At 43.4% G+C, this 26,872-nt stretch overlaps 1 protein-coding gene across 1 annotated transcript in view; it reads right to left on the bottom strand.

Moving 5' to 3' along the window:
- wge (winged eye) overlaps nucleotides 1–26,872 on the bottom strand; it is a 54,583-nt gene that overhangs the window by 14,605 nt on the left and 13,106 nt on the right. The window contains exons 2-10 of the mRNA XM_066726670.1: nucleotides 6,136–6,351; nucleotides 5,626–5,751; nucleotides 4,934–4,942; nucleotides 3,849–4,133; nucleotides 3,431–3,766; nucleotides 2,609–2,833; nucleotides 874–1,038; nucleotides 412–720; nucleotides 35–130 (exon numbers count right to left, since the gene is read on the bottom strand). Of these exons, the coding sequence (XP_066582767.1) occupies nucleotides 35–130; nucleotides 412–720; nucleotides 874–1,038; nucleotides 2,609–2,833; nucleotides 3,431–3,766; nucleotides 3,849–4,133; nucleotides 4,934–4,942; nucleotides 5,626–5,751; nucleotides 6,136–6,331 (1,747 nt within the window). The 5' untranslated portion in view covers nucleotides 6,332–6,351. The remainder of the gene's footprint in view (nucleotides 1–34; nucleotides 131–411; nucleotides 721–873; nucleotides 1,039–2,608; nucleotides 2,834–3,430; nucleotides 3,767–3,848; nucleotides 4,134–4,933; nucleotides 4,943–5,625; nucleotides 5,752–6,135; nucleotides 6,352–26,872) is intronic.

The raw sequence follows: 26,872 nt of genomic DNA on the forward strand, positions 1-26,872 counted from the left end.
AAGCGGTACATTTGGTAAAGCATTGTTCAATTACCAGCAATTCGGATGAGAAGAAGATGGCCAGTCGTTGGATCCCTCACCAGTTGACCAACTCCTAATTGCGTGAATCCGACAGGCTCCATCGGCATGGCTGCAAATTAAATAGTAAATAATTCCACATGGACTTGTGGGGCAAAGTGGGAGGGGGTGGAAGGGGGTGGAAGGGGATGGAAGAGGATTCACCGAGCCATTAAATATTTCAGTTATCGCGAATATGTGGCTGTACGGTTAAATGTCAGTCGGTCGGAGCATCGCAGGCGTCTTATTAGGGGTGAAAGTTGGGTTTGGTCTTGAGACGAGGGTGTAATAGTCTAGGTATAGAGTGTAGGAGAGAGAGAGAGAGAGAGAGAAAGGTAAGAGGAAGATTCTGACCTGCTGCAGCGGCAGCAGCAGCGGCCGCCGCGGCGGCGTTCGGGTACTGCCAGAGGGTAGCTGGGGGCCATCCGGTGGCGGTGGCCGCGTTCGCCGCCGCAGCGGCTGCCGCCCCTATGTTGCCGAGGCTGGAATTCAAGCTGGAATTGAGACTCGAGCCGAGACCGGAATTAAGCGCGTTCATGGAGGAAGCAGCCAGCGCCGCTCCTGAGGGAATGGCGAGGTGGGACGGTCCCGTTCTATCCTCCCCTCCAGCTCCACCGCAATGCACCAGGGTCGCGCCGCCTACCGCCATGGCCGTGCTCGAACCTGCCACAAATAAAACCACACGGTCAAACGGGCCCAATCCACTCTCCACTCTCTGCGTCCTATATATGTTACGTCTAACCCTCCCCCCTCCCGCACTTATTCTCTCCGTAAACTACCAATTTTCAGTCTAAAACTCGTACGTTCATGGCTTACCGAGGCTGTCCGGTTGGAAATGATGGTAACTGGCATGATGAGATGTGTGATGACTCAGGGAAACATTGCGCATCGACGAGGTCTCTTGATGCTGCAGCCTTTGCCTAGCCACGGCGATTCCTACCGGGATCCCCCCTGTTCCTCCTGCGTTTGATACCACGATACCTGAAAGGAGAGTTTTCTCTTTGTACATTTCTTTTACTCCTGCATGACGGAAGTCTCATCGGTTTTACCCTTTTTTGCGGGTGATTCGTGAAACGAGGGGCAAAAAGGCACAGAGTGATATAAGATTATGGGTTTATCGTGATTGTGTGTGGGGATGGGAGGGAGTGGAGTGACGTAACACGCGTGGATGGAGTGGAGTTACGTGTTGCTGGTGCGTAGAAGAGCATTAGAGAGTGCGTTGCGGAGAAGAGGACTGGTTAGTTGAGTGAGTGAGTAAGACTGGTATCGGCTAGACTGCCGCTCCTGTTTGCTTTGGGTCGAGACTCTTTCGAGCTCCGCCTTGTGTTTGCGTCGCCATGCGTGCCACGCACCTCCTACTTAACGAGGCCGCCTGCCTGCTGCCTTCTTGCTTGCCTTTCCCTCGACAATTTCGTGTATCCCCCCCCCCGCTCGCTCTCTCTCTCTCTCTCTATCTCTCTCCCACTCACTCGCACCTTACCAATACACAGATTAATTAATCATTACCGTACTACATGCAACCTTCCCTATACTATCCTCGTATATACTCCTGTGACTCGTTTCGTTACGCTGCATTACCACGAGCTGGACAAATTTCAGCAAATATATAGCTTACTAAAGACAGTCAGCTTTTCTCGAGCAATTCCAACTATCCATCTTCTTCCGATGCCACGGTCTCTTGGAGGATTCCAGTTTACGATCGAGGAGGACAATTGAAATAAAGCTAAATTGAGTATCGACTGTGTCTATTAGTAGGAGACTCGAAATTTGCGCGGAGAAGCTTCGAGCAGATTGTATTATTGAGGAAGCGAAAAATGTTGGCATGTCAGCAGGAATTCCGTATCTCCCCGAGCGTGTTAGACTTGTTAGATCTAGCGAAAGAACTTCTGGCACTCCGCTAGCGACAGAAGGATTCATGGCAGACGACAGTAAATCGGGCATCTTGACATTCGATATCTTCCACCAGGCTAGATTCGTTCATTATATCCCACAGTCTTTGTCCCTCTGGGAATTTAGTCGTCGAATCGCTAGTGAAAAGTCTGCCAAAAAATTTGTAACCAGTCGAATCTCTGCTTTTTCTCAACCCCAAAATAAAGGTAATTTTTGACCGAAGAAAAATTTGTAAACGTTATAGATAGTGTTTTTTTATATGAAAATGAAGTATCGCGTAGAAACCATTCATTTTCGTTAAAAATTCGAGTGCTTCGTCGTGATACGTGTGCGAGACATAGAGGGAGGATAGGCGAGGGTGCAAGATTTTACGTTCTTAGCAAAAGCACCCTCCGTACTGTGGAGAAAAGGGCCGGGCTGCCCTTCTAAAATCCCTATTGGTTCCGCCATATCTCATTCCCCTTCTCTCAAACTTTTTCACCACAAAACCACACCATATCTCGCCGCGAGAAATTAATTGAAGTGCCGAAGCCATATAGGCTGCTTACTCAAACAACCGGTAAATTATTTTGGTTTCTTTCATCATGCGTCTTCTCCACGCTTGGCATTCGAGCGAACAAAGAAAAAGCTCATCGTTCCTCTTGACGAGAGCACTTCTTACCATTTTCAGACTTTGGTTGTACAGGCTCGATTTTCACTGCGGTGGTGGTAGCATGAAGGGACGTGGAGACTTCGGCTACCTGGCAAGGAACCGATGCCAGCGGTTCTCGTTTCACCACTCCATTGCTCAATACATTGTTACTAGCGCTATCTTGCCCGTTCCAGGACGACACAACCGGAAGTGTCCTGCTGCATCCTGCATCCGAATGCACGACTTTCGTCTTACCTAAGATATTCCCATAGAAAACATTAATTCTTCATCTACCAAGAGAAGATTTAAAAAATGGTTTAAAAAAATGAATATATAATTATCAGAAGCAAGCTCATTTTAACAAAGAAGAAATTAACTGTTGTAATGGTAGCAGTGGATATGAAATTGAATAAGATTTTATAAGAGACCGGTTCTCGCAGTTGCCACGTGGTGACCGGGAGTGATTCATGAGGACCAAGCGTAAAACTGGCGAAGCAGACGTTCTTCAAGAACGATGACAGCAACGTCGAGAAGGACGGTGATTGGTGGCGGTTGAAAGACGAATAGAGGAGGGAGGATGGCTCGAATGGTAAATATAGAAGTTGTGTAGAACCTTGCGTAAGTCTCCTCCCTCCACTTTTCACACCAGGCAAAACACTTCCATCCGCTCTTTGCGCGATCAACCCAACCGCTACCATTATTACAGTTCAAGGTCGTCCATCGCAATTAAAGAAAAAAATGATTTATCGCTCAGCGATGCTAATCATCCCGCGTGTTCCGCTCTGTATAAAATTTTCGATGGAGACCACGAAGAAGCAGAAGTTGGAAGATTGCAGGAAGAATAGCACGAACCGGTGCTGTTTCTGCAGATGCATGGCTGTCTCGAGGACTTGTTCTCCAATTTGACCGGCTGACCTTGGCTAGGCAGGAAGGCCTCTCGTTTCTTAGGAGGGTGTTGCTGCTGCTGCAGCAGACTGTTGGTGTCCGATTGAGTTAGAATGGAGTTGTTGGGGAGTTGGCAGTTGGCCGTGGACCCCGTCGGTGACTGGTATTCCTGAAGGAGTACTCCAGTCGTCGGTACGACGCTTCCGTTAGAGTTCGGCGAGTTGAAGCCGTTGATGGTCAGAGTCGGCGCGTTGCTAGTTACCAGCGACAACTGCGGCGAGAAACTGTTCTGATGGAGACCTCCTGGAAGAGAGTGTTAAAAATAAAGTAGGCGGTGTGCGAAGAGAAAAAAATAAAGAAGATTAAAGGAAGAAGATGAGATTACCATGATGAAGATGATGAAGTCCAGCTGCTGCGGCAAGGTTGAGGGTGTGTTGCGTGGTATGCTGGGTGGTATGGTGGAGGCTGTTGACGCCGACGTTGAGGCCAACACTCTGGAGGCTGAGGGCCTGCTGTCCGGATGGGGCTAAGCTTGCGAGATTCTTGGCGAGAAGCTCCAGCTGAGTGACGGGCACTGGACTGTACGGCGAGCCCGGGGGTGGCGTGGGAGCGCCCCAGGTGTATCCACCTACCCCCACACCTACTGCCGCCGAGAACACGCTCTCTGAAACTGAAGGACCCCCCAACAACACGTTAATCGATCCTAGTCCATTCGCATCCGGACATCCGTTTTATCCACACCCTCCCCCACCCCCAACTACTTCTTATATACAAAAATCCATACATGCTAACCCTTAAAACACCCTAGAACCGTTTATATATATATATATATATAGCTACTAATCATCGACAGAACCTACTCCAATGTACTGTTTATTAATGCCGCATCGACTGTTTAAAGGGTATGAATATTAAAGCGTGCGAGTTTCTCGCCCTTTCTAAATCTCTTTTACCGTCCGAACGTTGGGCCGCCGGGCGAATCGAAATTTATCGCGTTACTGTTTCTCGTCACAATCGATTAATATGCAATGAACGTTCGACTGAGTCGAATTAATGGAAAATCTATGCAGATTCGTTTTAATCGAGCAATGACTGAAGTAGGGGGCAGAGGGCGTGGCTTTTACGTTCACAGTTGTACAAAAAACGACCTGTATCGAAGCACAAGAAGCGCGGCGATGGGTTCGCGAAAAATCAACGAAAACCACTGCGACTCAATCTCTCCAAATAATGAATTGGATGGAGCCCTGATCAACTCTCTGTGTATCTTGGTTAAATTTAAATGATAATGCCTATTGATTATCTCGTGTCTTGCTTCTCTCCTTCATTAATTACGACGCAGGATTTATACTTAAAATCGTATCGGTTATATTCTTCGCGAATATAAAAAGTTGGCTGATAAATATACTCTACGGTTTGGTTCGTTATCAATCTTGAGATATTGTATTATTATAATGCAAGAATAATATTTACCTGTCCTCTCTTTTCGGAGTAAGCATGAAAGTTTGAGATAAATTATTTCAACTGTTAAACTTATGGTAACGCGTACATACACATACATAAATTTATATATATATATATATAGTACATGTTTCTAAGGAGTCTGGAGATTCAGTTAGGAGCAATTGTAATGAGGCGAGGAGGTCACTCTCGGATTTTAATTTATTCCACGAGCTCCCTCGGGATCCGGTAGAGCGTGTAGAATTACACCTTGGGACAATAGGATTGGTAAGGAACAGGGATGGGGTAGAAGAGGGGGGGGGGGGGAGCCGTGGCTGGAGGAATATCAAATCCAAAAGCTTTGTAGCCGAGAAGGAGCAAAGCGGACGACGAGGGGTCAAGTTCTCCATTTGGACCAATTTTTGTTCGCTCGCTCCTCATTCATTCCTTTAATTGCATAATTGCATCATTGTCCTGGCGAAGTGAAAAAAACTTTCTAGGGGGCTTGAGAACTCTCAAGGACAAAATTCGAGCAAAGAGCGACGCGTGGGCGTAGCAGCGTGAGTATAAACGTGAATTAATTTAGAAATAGGGGGAAGCCGATTAAAATTGAATAATTTCTGAAGGAGAATGTCGAGTTTAATTAGCGTTGATTAGGCCAGCAGGTGAACGAGGTGGACTGCAATTTTGTTCCTGGTCCATGAAAATATTGACTATAGACTTACCTTTGTGAGTGGTTGCGTGATATGCTCTGGCTGGGGTTGGCGGCGCGGGAGTAGCGGGGGTAGCTGCAACGTAACTGCCCCCGCCACCCCCAGGAAACAAGGAGTACAGTCCGTACCGGTTAACACCTGAGTCAGCGATGGGGAAAAAAGAAGATTAGCAAAAGGAGCTTTAAACTCGATAGAATGGATGAATCAAGTTAAATGTCATAGAATGAAAAGAATATCGGTTAAAAATCACAGGGATGGTCTGTTCGGTGAATGGAATTACACGTTTTCAGATGAGAGAAAGTGAAAATATGGAGAGAGATATATGACGATGAATAAAATGAGAGTAACCAGATGGTTTATTGGAATGTTCGAAATTGTAGAAAGAGAGAGAGAGAGAGTAAAAGATGAAGCGATTATATGTAGCGAATGATTGTGATGCATGGGTATAAAAGAGATGGAATTGATATACTATGGTGCATGTGTATAATGAGTAGAGTGAATAATGCAAATGAGATGATTTACCTTGATGAGCCGGTGCAGGGGTAGCTGCGAGGGGTGGCGTAGCCTGAGACTGTTGACTCGGTAGCTGATTGGGCTGAGCAGGTGCGAGGGGCCAGAGGGTAGCAGCCGCTGCAGGGCCGGATTGCTGAGTCCGGCCAGCAGAATCCCCTAAGGGACGAGCCCCTGTTCCACCTTGGGCCACGGGAGGGACCAACATCGGACCACCCCCTCCCGAGGCTGCAATCAATCAAAAAACCAAAAGGCGAAACTTTAAAAATCATCATCCATAATTTCTCCCCTCTCGCACAATTCTCCTTCTCATTCGAAATACTCTCAAAAAACCTACTAAAATATATATAAATATCTTTAACAGTTTCGACCAACAATTTTTCATATCGTTTCTCAGTCACTCATTCAATGCACTCTAAATGTTCGAAAATGAGACAAAGAAGCAGTGATAAAACTTATCGTTGTAAAATATATACTGCTATTATTATTTTGTTTTATTATTATATATTGCAATAATATTGTGTAGGCATATCAGTGATCGTAGATAAAGTAAAAGTAGAAGAGAGTATAATTATAGTGAAAGTGGGTGGAAAGTTAGGAGAGAGAAAGACAAAAGGTATCGAAGATCGAGGGGATAGAGAAGGAAGGGCTTCCGGGGATGAAAGGGGTGGCTGGCCGAGTAACGTGATAGCAACAGGTCGGTCGGCGTAATACACTGTCTTTTAGACGTACACATAAACGTAAATTGTGCGTTATCCGTCTCGCATTTTATCATTCAATGTCCACCACTTTCCCTTCCACCGTAAAACAAACGAAAACGCTATTCGCCTCCTTCGATTTGGATCTTTCTTCCAATCGCATTGCTCCCCGTTAATGAAACGTTTCACAATTATTAATAATTTTCATCGAATCGTCCCGACGTAACCGATACTTATCGGATTCCTTTCCGTGCCTCTAATAATCGGCTTCAAGCGACTGAATTTCTAAATCATATAATTTTCGTGATTCACGATGGCAGAGGAAAGGTTTGAGTTACGAGAAAAAAAGCTCAATTTTCCTCCAAGCTGTTATAATATAAGAATCGAGGGAAAACGATTCGGGTAAGAGTCGAAGCGTGGTAAGAAAATTTGAAGGCGTGGAATTTTTAGCAGCACCTGTTGACCATTTTCCATGGGTGGATGGTTAAAAAATGGTGATTTGGTGGGGGAAGTGGTGGAAGGGAGAAGAGGGGGGGGGGTTAAGTTGATGCCCGGGCCACATCGTCAAGTGGTCACGCTCCGCGGAGTCCCTTCGTACACTGGCGACCTGAAACCTGTTTCTCCGAAGCACCCTCTCCCTTCTCCTCTCTCCACCCCCCTCCCCCCATAACTTGTCCTGCGGGAGGAACTCTGGCCTTGCTACCGATGCAAGAGAATGATGAAAATTCCAAATTAGACCTCTATGCTCGCTTTCCTCCCAAAACTACATAGACTTAAAATTATATACGTTATATCTTTGCAGTTTCTCTTGAACCAACTGATAGATACAATATTATTTTCCCCCATTTTTACCAGGATTTTCTTAAAATTTCACAGCACAAGATAGATACTAACACATTACAAGAACAATGAGCGTCAGAGGTATGTAGAATAGCGAAAGATTGCGTGGAAAACGTCTGTGGGTGAGTGTGAGTGGGCTAGAATAGGCGCAAACGTGAATGGCGTAGTAAATTTAAATACACAAGGGTGCGGCCGGAACACGGGGACAGGCTCTGAAGCGGATGCAGAATCCGCCGCAGTCCAAACGATCGGTATTATTTACCAGCAACGCAGCAACGACGCATTGAAAATTGCCTCGATCCATTCGAGTCTTGCTAAACGCACTGAAAATTCGCACATTTTATTTTCTACCTGAAAGGATTAATCCCTATAGGAAAACCAGGATAAATCGTGTCCTGGGTGATTCGAGATCAAATCCTGGAAAAAAAACACAGGATTTTTATGTTTTAAGCTGTGCAAAGTGACGAGTATCTCTAGTTTCTCTTAACGAACATTTTATATTCGTATGTGTTTACGAGAGAGAAAAAGGGGGAGGGGTGGATAATGATTGAGAAAAAGAATGTAGTAAAAGTGCAACTTATTTCATATTCCGAGATAGAGATTGTACAAAGAATAAGAGGGAGGATCAAGAAACAACCATTTTTCGCTATCTCATTTCTTATTCCTCGACAAACTTATTTCGTATGCAGGAGGAAGCAAGTAAAGGAGGAGGTCCAGAGAGCTAGAACTACTTCCACTTGTCTAACCGTGCCCATTGTTGTGTCAGAAATTTAATGTGCCGTCTTCTCTACTCGTACCTAAAACCTTCTTCGGAGAGCATATATACTGCTAAGAAAGATCAATGTCCAAACTAATTGATTCCAACGAATCAAACAAGCCCAACATTTCTCCAACTTTTGCTCTTATTATTTTTCTGCTTTCAGTTTTCTTTTGCCATTTACATTTCAATGATCGAGGCCAGAAAGAGCATTTTGTCCTGGAAATTCTGGGAAAGTGAAAGAAAAGAGGAGCTTATTTCGAAATCTATTGATAAAAGTTGCGAGTAAGTTTTGCAACTGGTCGTTTGTTTCTCAGCAATATTCGGGAGCATAATATCGGCCACTGTGCAGCACTGCTTCGTGGGGGATTGGGTTTATAGGGGTAGAGGGGGGGGGGGGGGGGAGTCTGGGTTGGCACGATGGAAATGACAGCCAGTTTGGCTGGAGCCACCCTCTAGCATATCGACCGAATGTCAGGATAGAACGAGTGAGCTTTAGACAGCCTGTGCGCGCGCGCCGGAAAGATACAGAGAGAGAGAGAGAGAGAGAAGCAGGAGACATAAATTAAAACCACCGAACAGGTTAAATCCGATTGTAGGTAAATTAAGCAGGGAGCTTATAATATTTAATAAAGAAATCAAAATAATTTATAAAGAAGAAAGACAAGAAGGGGGGGGGGGGTTGAAGAGGAGAGTTAAATTTGCTCAACAGCTCGATAAAAAAAAACTACATACTTTACGAGGGACATGTGGGAGGAAATGAAGAATTTTCTTAAAGGAAGACCATAAAATAATGGACGCAGAGAGAGAGAGAGAAAAGTTGGCGTGCTTAGTCAGTACACTGGCTGCTCTGAATATTAATGAAAGCTATATACAGCTGACGACGACGACGACGTCGACGGTAAAACATTTGTAACTACAGCTCTTGTCTAGTCAGCGCGTCACGATACTTAAGTAAAATAATGGAATTATTTCGCAAGAATGAATCCATTCTTCGTTCAATTCCTGTATTCGTTCCTCCCAAAACTTGATCTTCCCGTGTCTACCTTATACCATTGCAGTATTGGACTAAACTGTCCATTCTACAAATTGGCTTTGTTCAGAAGCAAAACCTAACTCTATATGTACAAGTGTGTATTACATCTCAACTATACTTTTTTGCCAAAAACTTTTTTGCTCCTCTCAAAGTGTGATTTTCGTAGAAATACGGAGGGTTGATCCGGTGATCCAATGGAGTATCCTGACGCGAAGAAACCAGAAAGGAAAAAACATTCCACTGGTTATCCGATGAAATTACGAGACACAGAAATTGATGTTGAGATTGAAATTGTGGCTGAAAATGGGGAAAGTAGAAGGCTGGCATGCCTTGAAGCAATCTCTTTAGCACAAATGTACACTCGTAGTTCATATAGTTGACAGGCTTGATACGTAGACTACCCGTGGCCCTCGCGATCCAATCGAAACGCTGGAAAACTCCTTTGCAAAGACAAAAAAATGTACCCGAGTTCAATTTTCACGCAGAAACTCATAAATACTGGGAAGAAGAGAACGTGAAATTGAAAGAAGCGTCTACCACAGTTTTCGTCGTACCTGGATAAGCGCGAGAAAACACTGGGTGATTGGTAAATAAATTATCGCTGTGAAGCAACAGGGCAGAATATGCAGCAGCGTTTTGTGTTCACCGTGGAAAGCAAAAGATAGAGACCAAACAGCTGGAAAATAATGTTGATTGAGATAATTTATTAGTTTTTGCAGCTCGAGTTAATTCGGGAGTGAAGTATAATTACGTGATAAATCGCTGGAACGAAAACGATGAGTTAGTAGTGGACCGAGCAAGTATTAAGATCTTATAAATAGCGATTCGAAATCTTACGTATATGTAATAACGTGTACTCCGATAGAAACATTTGAAAAGAAAAAGCTAAGGAAAATTATTGTTGGCAGATGATTTGCCGTTAATTATGCGCGAAGCGTCGATGGGATTGACGAAGAGATGGGTAACCACTGATAATATTCGGAAGATATGGGAAAGTAAAGGATCGTAATCGATTCTTTCAGCGGGAACAAATCGGTGCTTTGGCCTTTAGGGCCTGCAATTATTCAAGAACGAATCAAGATATGGCTGGATAATCCGATAATAATGCGCTTCTTTCGCTTCGATTAGCCATAGAAATAAATTACTATGGAAAAATGATAAAAAAAAACGTTATATATCTTTAGCAAAAATTTGTAAAAATTGTCTAACCTCCTTACACCTTCATTCTTCCTACTTGTATTTAATTAAAAAAATTAACAAAAAAATGCAATTACAATATAGCGTTACAACGAATTAAATTAGTAAAACGTGAAAGGAAGAAGACTATATAGTAGCAAATGGAAAATGGGAGAATGAAAAAAAAGAATCTCCAACCGAATTAGGAGTAATTGGTATAGGAGCCTATTGTAAAATGGGAGGGAACGAATAAAAAAAAGAAAGGGGCGATTTGCTTCATGGAGGAATTGAGACAGGTTAATGTTACTGGCAGCATGACAAAGAGTCTAACGTAGAGTTTGAGCGATATCGCATGGCTGGAATTCCGTTTCATAAAGATAGAGATAGACGGATAGACTGATATTTATACATCAATGGAGGGGGGGGGGGGGGAGGGTAAAAGCGTGTGCGTGCGTGTGGTAGAGAGTGGGGCTGATAAAGAGAGGAGAGGGGAGGGGAAGAAAGCCCTTACATACACATCTGTTATTCCCTTTAACTCATCGCCATCGATCAGCAGCAACAAAGGGAATCTATGTGAATCAACAAATTTTGGACATGCTTTTACGCCCATCACGATTACATCCGCTTCTAAGCACACCCTCCCATATCTCTCCCTCTTAAAAGATTCACTGTATCATCACGCGAAATAAACATTTCGCGCTAAGAAATTCTACTTCGATGTGGGGAATAAAGGAAAATTCAATCGATATACCAGACACCATTCAGAACCCGTTCTTCTTATCCGTATTTATCAGACAGTTTGGATGATCAATATAACAAAGCGAATCCCATTTTCTGTGCAATTTCACCAAAACACTATATATATAGAAATTTGGTTTTTGACGAGGAGCAGGAGAAGAGAAAGAAGCGAATATAGAGGTCGAGTAAGTTTTACGAACGTTTATCATTCGAGACGACTAGAGAGTGTCAGTCGTCCTGATAAAGGCGATAACGACAGTCGTTTCTGATAGGAGAATATCTGCCTCGGACACGCACGCGTCTCTTTATTTCCTATATACACATGCACGCTCATTGAGAAGATGTGCGTGCACGTACGAATATACAGACACAGCGAAAGCTCCTATATGCTTCGTTTTTCCTCTAATATCAAACATTCTTAGTTTCTGATTTCTTTCACCTTCTTGTACCTTTAGTTTCTGCATTGTTACTATCATACCAGCTGCTACTGTGTGATGTTCTTAAATATTAATATTACTAATATTTTTGTACAGTGAAAAAAAAAATTTAGTTGATTTAAATAATTCTTTATTGTAATAGTCGTAAGCAAATATTTACTTGATATCAATATAATGGTTTAAATGGATTTTTATTCAAATACTTTCTATTTAATTGAATCAGTCGCTTATTAAAACAACGTAAATATTTATTTGAATGAAAGGATTTTTATCCCCTTTTACTACTCTTTTTAAACATTCTCTCAGCAATAGAATTAAGCAGCCAAAAAGATTGGCGAAGCAGCCAAGGAAGTTTACTATATTAGAGTGGATCAAGTATAAATTGAGTCCCGAGAGAAGCATGAGAAGAAGAGAATGAACGAAGGAGGTTTGTTGAAGATAGAAGAGAGCTGGAATGTAAGGACGAGTGAGGTTAATTACGTTAGGAGAATAATTAATAGTGAAACGGCGAACGGAATTTATTAGGTAGTAACGTGCGCAGGGACAGTTGTAGGAAATGATTGAGCGGAACGTAGCATTACTTGCGAAACACGAGACTGAACAAGCACAAGTACAGCATCCATCGTGAGAGGGATCGTCTAAAGATTTTATTGCCTTCGTAATAAAATCGTAATAAAAATGCCTCTCCTCTGGGCGTTAAATCCACGCCGAAACGAACAACGGGCTGCTTTTCCTAAGGCAAAAATTCTGAAAGGTCCTCATTCTCTCTCCCCCCCCCCCCTCTCTCTCTCTCTCTCTCTCTCTCATTAGACGAAGTTATATCACTATACAATACCGATGCTAACAAAACTCTATCCTCCTCGAAAATACGTCCAGCCCTTTAAAAAAACTGAGCTTAATGAAAAATAGATTATTACTCCAACGTTGCCTCTTAATATCGAGAAAAGTTTTATCGTGAATCCTATAGCTATTCTAAAGGGCAAATTAAACATTTATCGACAGAAATTTTCAATAATTATCCATAGCACGGTGCGAAATGCCAGAGTTGGGCTGCGGATGTTTTTAAAACGAGAGATACCATGTAACTTTTTAAACGAGCTTTCCAAATCGTTTGAACTTTTTTATCCTGATTAAAACTCCCCGCATTAAGAACCGTTCATACAGTTGTTCCAAGTTAAATCGTGATATACTATACTTGCAACAATTACAAGTTTCCAGCAAGCTTGGAGAAAAGCTAGGATGATAGTTTTTCCACTAGAAACAAAGAAGAGAAAAATAAGAGTTTATAAATGCTGAAGAAAGCATCGAGTTTGAAATTTTGGCATGTGCGAATTTGCTTGGGTAGAGGGATTTTCATTTTTCCTGGAAGGAAAAGGTCCCAGGGGGAGGGCGGGTATTCGGGTAGGGGTAGCCTATCTCTGCTCGGAAGCACCCCGTGGCTCTCGCTTTACCAACACACTGCCAGTACTGGCACACGTACACGAATCCCTCTCTCACCAACACAGCTGGATCCGTCCGTATCGTGCAACGCGCTGTTAAGGTGCGTACACACTTGAGAGATTTACGACGAATAGGACGCGCCAAATATTTTAAGATGCGATCACATTTCTTCGTTAGTCCTCAGCAAATCGAACGAGCTAAGGTTATCACAGACACGTTCAAATATATTATCCCCTAATTTTCATTGCTAAAAAACAATTGAATATTCATTTGAACGAAAAGTTATAATATTACATAGCATCAAACCTGTAGTAATATTCCTAAAATATTACAAAGTAACAATATCTTCCAGCAATGTTACTGATGTAACATTGCAAGTTTGATGCGTTAGAATATTGTTTTTGGCCGTTTTTATACGAAAATAAAGTGACGCGTATCAAACATTAATCTCTCTATTTCAATTCGTTTGCTGAGTACGAAGCAAAAAGGGCAAGTATGGATGTACCTTTATACGAGGATACGGGAGAAACTGGCAGCAATTGCTGGCAGCTTGAGCCGACCCTTCTCTCTTTCTCTCTTGGCTCGATGGATCCACGTGCCAGAATTAAATGCACCATTCCAAATCCTTCCCCACCCCCTCTCTCTCTCTCTCTCTCTCTCTCTCTCTTCTACAATATAACTATATTTCTAAAAAAAAAATTCAGACCATCATTAACATCTTTAATATATTAACAAAAATCTTTTTGCAACGTATATAGTTGACATTTTTTATCAGGATTATTAAGCGGTCTGCCACATCCCTCTCTGGTGGTTCCTTTACAAAACCCACACATATACACGGCTACTCGTTAATGGAGTACCTAGGGAATTTAGCGAGTCGTCCCTTATTAGAGCGTCTGTAAGCCTCTGAGAACCGTTTCAGTTTTACTTTGAAGATACCGATGTTGATCTCTTTTCAGTGATGAAAGTTTCAAGCTGAGATTCTATTGATGTTTGATGAGGTAAATTTAAGTAAATTTGGAATTATGTAATTTAACGCGTAGTAAAATAACATTATGGAAGGGGGGGGGGGGAGAAAGGCTCTTCCTCGTGTGGTATAGTCTTTCCTGGGGCGGCCAAGGTCCTTTCTAACCGCGGTAGAGGCTCGCAACCTTGGACGCACACTCATCCACGAAGCTCACACAGAAACTCTTGCGCGGGCGCACGCATTTGGTCATCCTGCCAGGCCCGGACGAGATGGGAAAAACGTGAGCCCCGGATAGTAAGCTATGCTGTGCAGAGAGACCACCGAAACCAATCTCATTATTACTATTATTTCTATATTTTATTACAGCTATCATTAGGGCAATTCGCGAGATTACTTTCCGCTACAATTGCTGTACGAGTGATGCTGCCAAAGTTCGCGTTAACCGATAGGAGGGGGGGGGGGGGGGGGAGCTAGATGAGTGTTTGGAGATAAGGAAGTAATAATTAGGGATTCTCGGTGAAGTAATAACCGGTTGTGATAATAATGGGTAGCGCGGCCAAATTTCTGGATGGCCTGTTGACCACAGCCTTGGACACACAATAGCGCTCGGCCGAGGCAAAAGCTAACCGTGTGCATTTGTGAGAATTGTATGTATATATATATATATATATATAGAGGCTGGTTCGGTCTCTCCTGCACACATCCACGCCTCGTTCGGAATTTACCAAGATTCTCGATCGAGGCGAGAAATAATAAAAAGTGTTATTTTCTATTGGGAGGGATGGAGAGGGGGGATAGAGGTGAGGGAAAGCGTGTTAAAATGTATTGGTGAGTTAGCAGTGGCTCGCTAACTGTCCACTTGAGTCAACAGACGATTGATCGTTGGTGTGAGAGAGAGAGAGAGAGAGAGAGACAAAGCGTCAACAACGAAAGCTCCATCTTATTTCGACGATTGCATCGGAGAATGGTCTAGGAACATTGGCTGAAAGGGGGAAAGGACAGATAAATACAAATAAAACGTACATACAATTCGTATATATACAAGCACAGAGCGTATTTAAAAGTAGAGATCAGATGGATCGTTGGGTGCATCGTTGGCAGAAGGATGTTTACGAGTGTTTGGGACGGAATTTCGGTGAGTTAGGAGAGGGCAATAAAGTGCCGAGAGCGAGAGAAAATTTGGACCGAGGCTCCTCCTCCCTCTCTCTCTCTCTCGCTCTCTCGCTCTCTGTCGCTTCTGCTGGCAAAAAGATTAGAGGCAAGAATGATGTTCTCGGTCCCTGACGAGAACCAAACGGGATTCGCCGTTATAGGCTCGTTGCGGTCCTTGCGCCCGGTTATGCCTGGCTGAGAGAGGGAGGGAGAGAGAGAGAGAGAGAGAGCTACCCGCACACACCAAATTCAGTTTTCTTCCGTCTCGTATTTTCTTCACCTTCCATCTCGTGCTATCAGCTTTCATCCCGGCTTATCCCTCTCAGCTTTGTTTCACTCTATGCGTATCATACAGTGTATATAAAAAAGATACAGGTTCACGGTAAAATGGTTCATAACTTTTGTAAACCCAGCAAATTAATAAAACAAATTTATATTTTAAAGCTGCGAACGTTCGTGGAATTTTTTAATAATGCACAAATAGAAGATTTAAATCTGTTTGTACAGTTGTCATGGATTTAAATCAAAAGAGGAAAATATTTGTTTATCGAAGGATTTTAAGTTGTATAATATCATCATTAATTTGTACTTTATTTATATAAAATTTTATAGCATCGTCTATCTCTGTCCTGCTTGGCTTGCTACGCTTTACGTACCCTCTACTTATCCTGCTTCATCCAATCAACCCCTGTTGCTCCTACCTTTACCTTCTCTCTCTCTCTCTCTCTCTCTCTCTCTCTCTCTCTCTCTCTCTCTCTCTCTCTCTCTCACTCACTCACTCAGTCAACCGTCTCCTTCTCTGCCCCGCTCCCTATGAAGGATCGTGTGTCTCTCAGTGACTCTCATTCGAATACTTTGGCACAATTTTGATCACTCTTCAGCAACGATCGTGTCCCATTTGCTTAAATCGATGTCAGTTACTGTCCCATTATCTCCCATCTCTTTACATTGATTGAACCTTTCCTGTTTTTGTGGGATTTTCAAAGTTGGTCCGTTATGGTGCTCAGGGAAATGAGAGCCCCAAGCGTGACGAGGGGAAAAGAGGATTCGAGTTGGAGAGAGAGAGAGAGAGAAACTCTTGGAGGGTCCCGAGGAACGAAGAGACCGGGGCTTTAAAGCTGGACATTCCAGGACCTGCCACATCCCTGTTCAACCCTCGGAAGGATCAACACTTCAACGCGAGGAATCCTGTCCCCTTTCGAACGTTCATCAAGCAATATTTCCATAAACCAAATAGACTCGACGGAGAAATTATATCGCTGGCTGGTCGAGCGACATTTCCTCCTTGCGCGGAGTCCAAGGTGGGGATTACGCACCGCATTTCAAGCCGCTCCTCTTCGCGCGCCGAGTGAAAGTCTCGCGGAAAATCCTTGATCCTTGATCCTTGAGAGGTTCGACGGAGCAAAAAAGTGGTGGAAAAACCGAGCAGAAATCTTGGCACTCGCGACTTTGGCGTTTCTCTCGAACGCACGCAACTTTCTCGAAATACGCGCGAGTTCTCTTCCCTTGCATGGAATTATACTTTTTTTTCTCGTTCGGATTATCGTTCGGAGGATGAGAGCAACTGGTGGCATAGCGAGAGAAGAAAAGAGGGTGGAGGAGGGGGGGGGGGGGAGGAGGCAGAGAAAAGTAGAGCAGAGTAGAAATGGAAAAGCAACGTAGCTATGATTAAAAGTCGGAGGGTTGACCTAGGGCAGGGGGGAGGGACGTATTGGAAAATGTGGGGAACGAATGTAGCATGGACCTAATTTGAGATTCGTGGGGTCGTCAAATTCCTGCCATCGACGTATTTCGGAAAAGCTTTGTGTTTTCGGGGCTAGGGCAAACAAAGGGGGCAACTGTGCCGGGGAAAAGCGAAGGGTGGGGGTGGTCGGGCAATTCGTCCAGGGGTTGCAGAGCTGCCAGAGCTGGTCGCTAGGCAACCCACCCCCTGCCCGTATCACCAACACACGCGAACAACCCGCCTCGTCTACGGGGTGCTCGGAAAATCCGAATTTTCCACTCGCCATGAAAAATCTCGCCCCTCCAGAGTCTTCCCTATACCTATATATATATATATATATATATATATATATAATAACACAGCAATTATATTAATTTCAATTCTCCAAAGGGACCAAAGTGTTCAGATATTTTCCCGAACGATCCACATTATTTTACTTCTCTGCGTGGAATCAGCACCGCGTGACACGTGCGCTCCGCACTCGTGTGTGCGGAATAACGTTAGGGGTGCTTGAGGGAACACGTGACTTTTCGCTGACCCCACCACACCATTCCTATATACGTTACGACGCTTCGCCATTCGGCCAAACAGTCCGTCAGACGAACGCGTCAAGTGTATAAAATATGAAAGAACCGATGAGTCACCGTCTTGGAGGAATTCGAGCTGATCCCAGACGCTGCTGCAGGATCCACAGGATCCCCTCTAATTTCATTTTCCTTATACGAAACGCCTCGCTCGAAAAAGCTCCCGACTATAGCTGAAATTTTGCTCAATAATGGATAATCTCGTTCTTTCCTCCCGAGAGACTCTCGAAACGTCATTTTCCAATCTTAATCACAGTCTTTTATCTTTGCGGAGAGACTCTGCGATCCAGAAAGGATTTGCGAGGATTGCCGAGAGATTTCTCTCTGCGCGAATCACTGTAAATCTATAAGGTTACCGATGCAGCCCATTTACACGATATTTCGCGACGCCGTCTCAAAGTACTCTCCAACTTTCGCGCCAGCGAACAATAAGAATCGTGTACCATCCATTAAGTCTCTTTCGAAACGTTGGTGTAGGATACACGGATGTAATATCGAAAAGAAACCTCCTGGAAAATTGTTAGTATATATATGCACACGTACATGTTATATACAGGCTGGAAAATAATTGTAAGAAAGATAATTCGAAAAGGTCGAACCGAGACGAGTCCGATGAGAACCGATCGAAAGACGTATAGGACATACTTTCGCTGTTGGCGTCAAAGATGGGGTGAAAGGGTGAGAGGAGGGGATTTTTCGAGAGGGAGGAGTCAGAAATGGCAGCGTGGTTGAGGGAGAGACTAGCTAGAGAGTCCTTGCAACCGATGCTTAACGACGATTTTTGCAATCCACACACACCTCCCGGCTGCTTTACCCTTTCAAAATGGCGCCTGCTGCATTCATTTCGCGTCACACCCTGAACTGCCCATTCGTATTTACCAGTGCTCTCCCCCCTCCCTGGCCACTCGAGACCCTTAAACACGCGAGACTCTAACAGTAATTAACGAAATTCAATACTCGTCCTTGGATCCTCTCTGCTCGTTTTCTTCCACGTACGATAAATGGACAAATATTCTCGTGGCACCCGGGTAGCCTCTCCTCCGCGAATAGAATTCACCAGGAGTTGGACTGAGCGAGAGAGAGAGAGAGAGCGAGAGAGAGACGTAGAAGGGAGGGGGGGGGGGGGGGGTAGTAATGACGTTCAGACTAAACAAGCTGACGCGTCTGGTGCATCGAGCAGGGAACTGCCAAGAGTGCCAAGAAAACCAAAGAAAAGCGGTGCGCCGTTTCGGTTTGTCGACGCGCGACACCGAGAACTGTCAAATTACCCGGTTCGCCATTTATTTCTTGCCAAAGCAGCAGCCAATCCTCACCGATGGAACCTTCTCCTCCGCGTGATTCTCGAGTCAATCATTTTTCATCGCTGCGGAGCACCGCTAAAAGTATGGAAACTGACGTTCGAATAGGCGCAATTAATATTTATAAAGATTGAAAGAGATTTATATATTCGTATTCACTATCGATCGCTCGTTACGAGTCTGTGTAATAATACCTCGCGACGTACCTTGGCACTAGAATCGATGTATTTCTCGGAAAGGGAGAAAAACAGCGTGGTGGATTTTCAAGAGATAAAATGCAGCTTGTGGAAGGGGAAATATGCAAAATTTTAATGCTAGCGCAACTCTCCTTCTTGTGTATTTACATGCCAAAGCCAACTTTATATATATATATATATATATATATATATATATACAGTCTTTTCCTAACAGCGGAGCATAGGAGATTCGTGTTAGTTGACTATAGCACTCGGAATGATGGAATCTGAGAGCGCTGATTGGTCAATATTACGTAGTACCAACAGATAATAAACCGTTACCAATAGTTGGATACAAAAAATGAGATTCATCCGCCATATTGGTGTGGAGAAATGTTTACATGCTAATCCTAGCAGAAAGAGGTGTAAAATGGAGAAATGTCAAATGCTAAGGTTACTAAAGTAAAAATTGAAAATAATGAATGGAAAGTACGAATAATCTTCATTTTCATTCAAAGCATTCAATTTTTACTTTAGTAACGACAACATTTGACATTTTTCCTTTTTACACCTCTTTCTGCTACGATCAGCATGTAAACATTTCTCCACACCAAAATGGCGGATGAATCTCATTTTTCCTATACAACTATTGGTAACGGCCTATTATATGTTGGTACTACGCAATATTGACCAATCAGCGCTCTCAGATTCCATCATTCCGAGTGCTATAGTCAACTAACACGAATCTTCTATGCTCCGCTGTTAGGAAAAGACCCTGTATATACTTATACCTGTACAGGGCTCCACATTTTCAACACTGGCCAGTCTTAAGGTGATTCTTGTAATTAAGGCTCTAAAGTCAAACGAGCGTGCAAGGGAAACATTTTTACAATTATATTACTCAGATTTACTAGAATTTGTAACATTTTTTATTCGAATTTTAAGAGTTACCGCAAAGGGATTATATTAGTAATGACGTTTTTATTATTATTTTATTATGCGAATGTTCTATATATTTCAGTTACTTATAGTTTTTACGTTTAACAAGTGTTCATAACTTTGTATAACAAACGTCTTTAATGTGATTCGACCGCAACTAGGATTACCAGCTTTTGACGAAATAATACAATATCAAGTTGAAATATAGGCCGGAAAAACTTCTTTCATTTTTTGTTAAAATAATGATACTGATAAACATAGAAATGAAAACGATTGTTTAGCCGAGTGAATATAAATGATAAAAATCTAACATACAATGAAGACTGACTTTTAAAAAATAAAAGTCGTTGTCAAACCTATCTATAACTTATTGCGATCAAAAGCATATTGATTTGTTCGAATAGAAATCTCGAGAATAAAAATCTTTAATATCATTTAAATTTACAGACTTTACAATTATAATAAGACCACCTGCTTATTCCTTCTCCTTGTGTCGAAAGGATCCGTCGAAAATTCACCGAGAAACGTTCAATTAGCCAGAGAAGCTCAGCAATTTTATCAGCTCCCGTTGATGGAAATTGAATCTTTTAAATTCTCCGACGTCATTAACAATTTTTGATCAATTTTTCTGAATCATTATTGGGCATTGTTAAAAATGTTTTCTTGGCGAGTTCAAAGCAGGAAAACTACAAAAGAATCTGGTGGTTGATTAAAGTAACGCTTGAACGGAAGGAAGGAATAAAGGAAGAGTCGTAGGGTGAAAAAATCGCGAGGGTAAAAGTGATCCTAAATAAAGCGAAACGTGCGGAGACAGGCAACACGTTTGCGAAATTTCATCGTGTTTAGTCTACGAGTCACATGGCCCGTTTGACCAAAGTTCAAACTTCTCTGCAGAGCTCGCTAATTTCTTCGATAACTTTTCGAATGTCTTGTTATTTCAGGCGCCCTTGCCCTTTTTGTCCAATCGCTGACTGGCTCTCTTATAAGGCTATATAAATGCTTGATAACGCTGCAGCCGTTCGTATTGATCGATAAAAAATTTAATCGCAGCTTTTAAAATAACACAATTCTCTCTCTCTCTCTCTCTCTCTCTCAACAATAAAATCGTCAAGGTGTTTTATTTTAATAAAAACGAAAGAAAGAAAGACACGTTTAAAATGAGGGACTATCCAAAGGTTTCACGCATGGAGAAATAAACTTTTCTACGTGATGTTGATGGGTTTGTCGAGATGACGCTGACGTCATTAGCCAAAACATCGCAGAAATCTTACTCGGCATAGAAAAGCTCATTCGAGTCGAAGCATGACTGAAAATTTGAATAAAAATACAAACGCGAAGCAGCCGAGAGGAAGGAACAACGGAACAATAATAATGCGCTATTCATAGGACAAATAATGACAGAAGTATACACGCACACACGCACACACACATATACACCTGGCTGGTAGCGGGCAAACGTCAGGATAATTTTTGTCAGTTAACCGAAGCTTCTTATTATACCGGGTGTCACTGCAAGATTCTTACAAATTCTCTCTCTTTCTTAAACGCATACGCACACATACACAGCGTCTGACACGCGGTATTTCAACTCGATTTTCCTTCTGCCCCGTCAGCTCGTCCGCTTTAATTATCAGCCACCGCACTTTACCACTCGCGGAAGAGAAAAAAATAAAAACAAGTCACAAAACTCGAAGGAAGAAAAAAAAGAAGAAAAAAGTACTAGAGACCTTCCACTCGAATATTCAAACCCACCTCATCCATTTGCTGGAATCGATGAAACAAATCCACACGGACACGGGTGGTGAATAAGCAGCATGAAAGGTCGTTTTGCGGAAAAGTTTGCCGCTTTGCAACGTACGCGATCGACCGGCACAAAAGTCCTGGCAGCTCTTATCCAAGCGAGGTTCGCGCAACTTTGCTGTGGAATCGTAGATAACATATACAATTTTATATGCACGATCAGTGGCCGATCTCGAGTAAGGAGAGAACGAAGGCGGAGATGTATAAACGAGGGGAAAAATGATTGTAACGAAGCGAGACGAGGTTACCTATATATACTACATGCATATATATACACACTATAAGGTTGTTGTAACGGGTCGAGACTACGTTTTATGGTGTGGAAGCTAGCCTTGGCACAAGGCGGGATCACGGTGTCAAGTTTCGGCCGGACTAGAGCTGCCGCGGCGACCGCCCGGCCTCTGCCACCACAATCACACGTTAATGGTTCATTCTGTGCTCTGTCCCATAAAAACCGGCAAGGCCCATAATGCCCATCCCCGACACAGTCCACTCCGCTATACTGTAGCGATGACTATACGCCGACTCTCATCGGACCGTACCCCGAGTGCCCCTCGTGGATCGGCCGAATTAAGCCGATAACCGACCGACAGACGCGCGGACCACAACCAACCATGCAAAGCACCAATCCACCATCCCTCCCGATCCATCATTTTCACCCAATTCCCAGTCTTTTAAATTAACCCAAAATTTCATTAATCAATCTCGTCAAGAGCTCGCCTCTTTCCTCCTGCCTCCCCCAAGGCCCTGCAAATATTCGTAAACGCACCAGTTTAAAATGCACGAATAGATAGCTATAGGTTGAAACGTCCAATCGGAATCGACGCGACTTTATGCCGAGCGAATCTCATTATCCAGCGATTCATCCTTTACGCGAATCTCCCCTGCCAATACGATCCGCACTCGCGTTGCGAGATCTTCTCCCCATTCGACCGATCACTTTCCTCGGAATAATCGTAAACGCGATGGATTCGTTTTTAAAATGCACGCTCGAAGGAAGCGTCGAAACATCCAATCGACGCTGTGATAACTTTATATCATTCATTATGTGCACATTTACCAATTCATCGCGTTCGCCTGAATTTTTTTCCTCGCTGTCAATACAGAGTGTGTGAAATTTTCAGGATTCCTATATTAATCGCCCGTCCGGCTAAAATCGATCGGTCGGCGGATGAAAATTCAAACATCGTTAAAAAATTTATTGCGGCTTCGAGGGGAGGGACGAGGAGGACGAGCTATGTTCTCCGAGAGCAGTGGTATGTGGAGGGGGGGGGGGGGGGTCGTAAAAAAAGGGATGTTAAATTAGAGAGCAGCTGAAATTATTGTTTCTTTTTTTTTCATTCTCCCCACCACTTTCTCACAGTGCCCTCTTCGACCCGCTTAAGAGTACTACGCGATCGCGTAGACTTCGCGTTATTGCGCAATATGTGTCACACGCTTCGTCGCTAATGTCGCTCGTTTCGTGTTTTTCTTGCGGAAGTAGGAAGATCCGTAGAAACGATTAAGTAGTTGAATAAGAGGGGGGGGGGGGGGGAAGGGGTGAAAGACGCTCGGCCAACCCAGTGGATTCGTTAGGGCTCGCGAGAGGAAACCGAGCTGTTCGTCGATGCTGGCAGAGTTACGGAAGAGTTAGGTTGGGCTATATAGCTACGCTGGGCTACGTGCCACCGGTCTGTCGTACGTACACAAACGCACGCGCGTGCACACACACGCGGAGAAACGAAGGAATATGGGTGGAACTGCTCCGTGTGCGCGTCCCGTCCCCGCGTGCATGACGCCAGAGATACATAGGAAGCGTGCAGGATGCTCTCGCTGAGAGAGCTAGAAGGAGGGACGAAAGCACTCGATCTCACAGGGACTGAGGAAGAAAGAGCGTGAAACAAGTGGGAGAGAGGGGGCAGAAAGAAATTAGAAAGACGGAAAGGAAGATACGGAGAAGGAGAGCTAGGAGGCTGGAGAGAGGAGGAGGCGAAATATATTACAGATTAAGCGACTGGTTGTATCGAAGAAAGATGAAAGATATTTGAGGGAGTAAGTGGGAGAGAGTGAGGATGGGGGAGAGGGGGGGGGGGGAGGGGAGAGAGGCAACAAAGCTCTAAAGGGGATATGCCGTATTGGCCTGGTAGCTCTCTTAAGCGTATTCCCCGTGCCAGACGGCCTCCGCTCTATCCGCTTTAACAACGAGTTTCCGACAGAGATAGAGATTTAGCTGGAGGAAGAGAGACGCTAAAACTTGAGCGCGCTCCTTCGCTCCTTTTACTCAAACATCCCCCTCCTTGCCCCCTCCCCCATGCACACTTCTCGCTTCCTCACGTTTCTTCCTCTGCTCCCTGTTTCTTGCTCCCCTTCCAACTCTTTCTGCATTTTTCACATACTCCCATCTTACATCCCTTTTATTAATTATTTACTCAAGTTTTTCCTTCCAACTCCTCTCGAATTCCATTCAATGCCACACGCACTCGTCCACGTGATTTTCCCTGGAAATTCGCCAAACGGCATTTTCCAGTGGAAATAAAGCGTTTCCCAATGATTTCCGAACGTCCGTCCCGACTCTTTCTTATCACGAGGTTATTATGGTACGTGCATCGGTGTAGAGGACGCTGCATCAATGTTTACACGTGAAATATTTTGTCTACGGGTCAGCGCATGCAGAAAAACGTGAGCACTCGAGACGTGAGAGACGTAAGCAAACACACTGTCCGGAACCCCAAACACACAGCGCACGTTCCGTTATTACCAATGACCGGCTATTATATTATACATATACATATATAAGCGAATTTTTCTCCGTCCGGAACGTTTGGATCACTGTTTATTTTCATCGAGCGACTTCTAATTTTCCGAATGCATCGGTACACATATGGTGAATAGATGAAATTGTTTTCGATATATATCTATATATATATTATCCGTGAACTGACTAATCCCCGGCTGCAGCTTTAATGAAATATTCAATGTTTCATGGATGGAGTGTGGGAGAGGAAAAACCATTTCTGACTTGGAACGATTGCACGATGCCAGAGGGCAGCCATAAAAACCATCCCCCCTCCTCACTCTCCTTCTTCCATAGTTTGCTCTCTTTTCGCTCGGTTAACTGCAGTATCTTTCTCCCTCTAGCTTTCCCGTCATAGACGAACCACCATAACACGGCACAGATCTTTTCCGTCTTCGAGAAGCTTTGATCGAATCAACCGAAGAAATAACAATTTTTCAGCGGTGAAAATCTCGGATGGAGATGAATCGAGTGAGTGAATATTAAGTGGATCTGCAGCTACTTGATAGGAAGTAGAAAGGGGGGGAGGCAAAATATCGTCTCAAAGCGAGGTAGCGAGTATTACGAAACGATCAAAAATTATATACAGGAGGATGTAACGTCGCGTGAGGTAAGAAGATAAAGAAGGGGGCGGGGGAACAGAATAGAAAGAAAAGAGACGGTGCACCAAGAGGATGACTAGCAGAGGAAAGAGTCGAAGAAACAAGAAGAAAAAGAGATAGGGGTGCGCATAGGAAAGAAGGATATCTCTCGAGTCAAACGATGCTAAAATGCCAGAGGCTGAATACAAAAACCCTTCTCCCTCCCCCTCTCTCCTCCTCCTCCTCTCTCGTTCCTCCATCCCATTTCTTTATTCTCTAGTATTCTCATTCAGCATCCTCTCAGCCCCGGCCCAACGCTGTCTTCAAATTAAATCCTATCGTGTCTCGTTATAGATTACATTGTAAATCATATTTCACTCACTCCTCCAACGTTTCTCATCATTTTTTAATTGATCGGAGGCTCAGAATTGATGGGAAAGGATCGTGAATATGAATTATAGAATTTCGGCTCGCCTGATTTTCTGAAAATGGACAGCTTGGCAAATGACACGTGCGGAGAGGATTAAGTTGGGCGATTCGTAGCTAAGGATAGAGAGAGAGAGAGAGAGAGAGAGAGAGAGAGATGTGGTGGTTGTTAAGGAGGGGGGGGGAGGGGGAAACACGCGCGTTCTTAGTGGGATGAAATAAAATTTTGAGAAAGAATTACTAAGCGCGCGAGACGTTTGACGAGCGGACGGCCTTCGGTCTCGTACGAGCTTTTCTTTCTTCCTCTCTCTTGTGCTCATCCTTCCCTCCATCCATCCCTATCTATCCCGTAGCGGTTCTCAAACTCCCCGAATATCACACAGTGATTCTCTTCCAGCTGCCATGAAAATCTACGAGAAAACTGAACCATCCTGACTTCCATTTGCAACTCAATCCTTCCAACTTCGGCTTATATTAAAGACTAAATGTTCAAGGTTAAAGAAAAGATTAAAATTACCTGAAAAATGAGTGTTTTCTAAGCGAAAATTTGGGGTATTTAAGCGAGTGGCTGAATCTCGTTATCGTACGAGCTTTTTTTCCTACTCTTATTCTTTCTTATATTCATACCTGTCTTATATATAGAGCTTGATTATATTAGAATTCGCAAACTTTCAAAATATTACAATGATTCTTTTTTATAGCTATCATGTAAATTCACGGATAAATCAAACCATTCATTCATCTATAACTGCAATGTGTATTATGTATATAGACTACTGAATCGCGAATAAAACATAGCTGAAAAGGGCAGTTTTCTAATGAAAAACTCTAGAGATACACACGAGCTTGCTCATTCTTCTTTCCATCCATATCCATTTGTCTCGCTTAATTTGCTTATAGCAGTTTTCAAACTTTCAGAATATCGCACTATAATATTCTTTTCCAACTGCCATGGAAATTCACGAAAAAATTAAACCACCCTTCCGGCTTCAAATTCAACATTTTCGAATTCAAGAAAAAAGTTAAACCAATCTGTTATATACATTTACCTAAAAATCCTGAAGGAAACACTGGCTCGTGTAAAATATATCCGAAGAATAATAATTTTCTAATGAGAAACTCTCGGTATATTTGACAAGCAGACGAATTTCAGTGACGTACGAGCTTTTCTTTCTTGCTTCTCTCTCGTACATCCCTGCATGCGTCCG

The sequence above is a fragment of the Prorops nasuta genome, unplaced genomic scaffold (assembly GCF_024137725.1).
Source record: "Prorops nasuta isolate Cenicafe-Biocafe unplaced genomic scaffold, Cenicafe_Pnas_1.2 PNAS00005, whole genome shotgun sequence".
Lineage (NCBI taxonomy): Eukaryota > Metazoa > Arthropoda > Insecta > Hymenoptera > Bethylidae > Prorops > Prorops nasuta.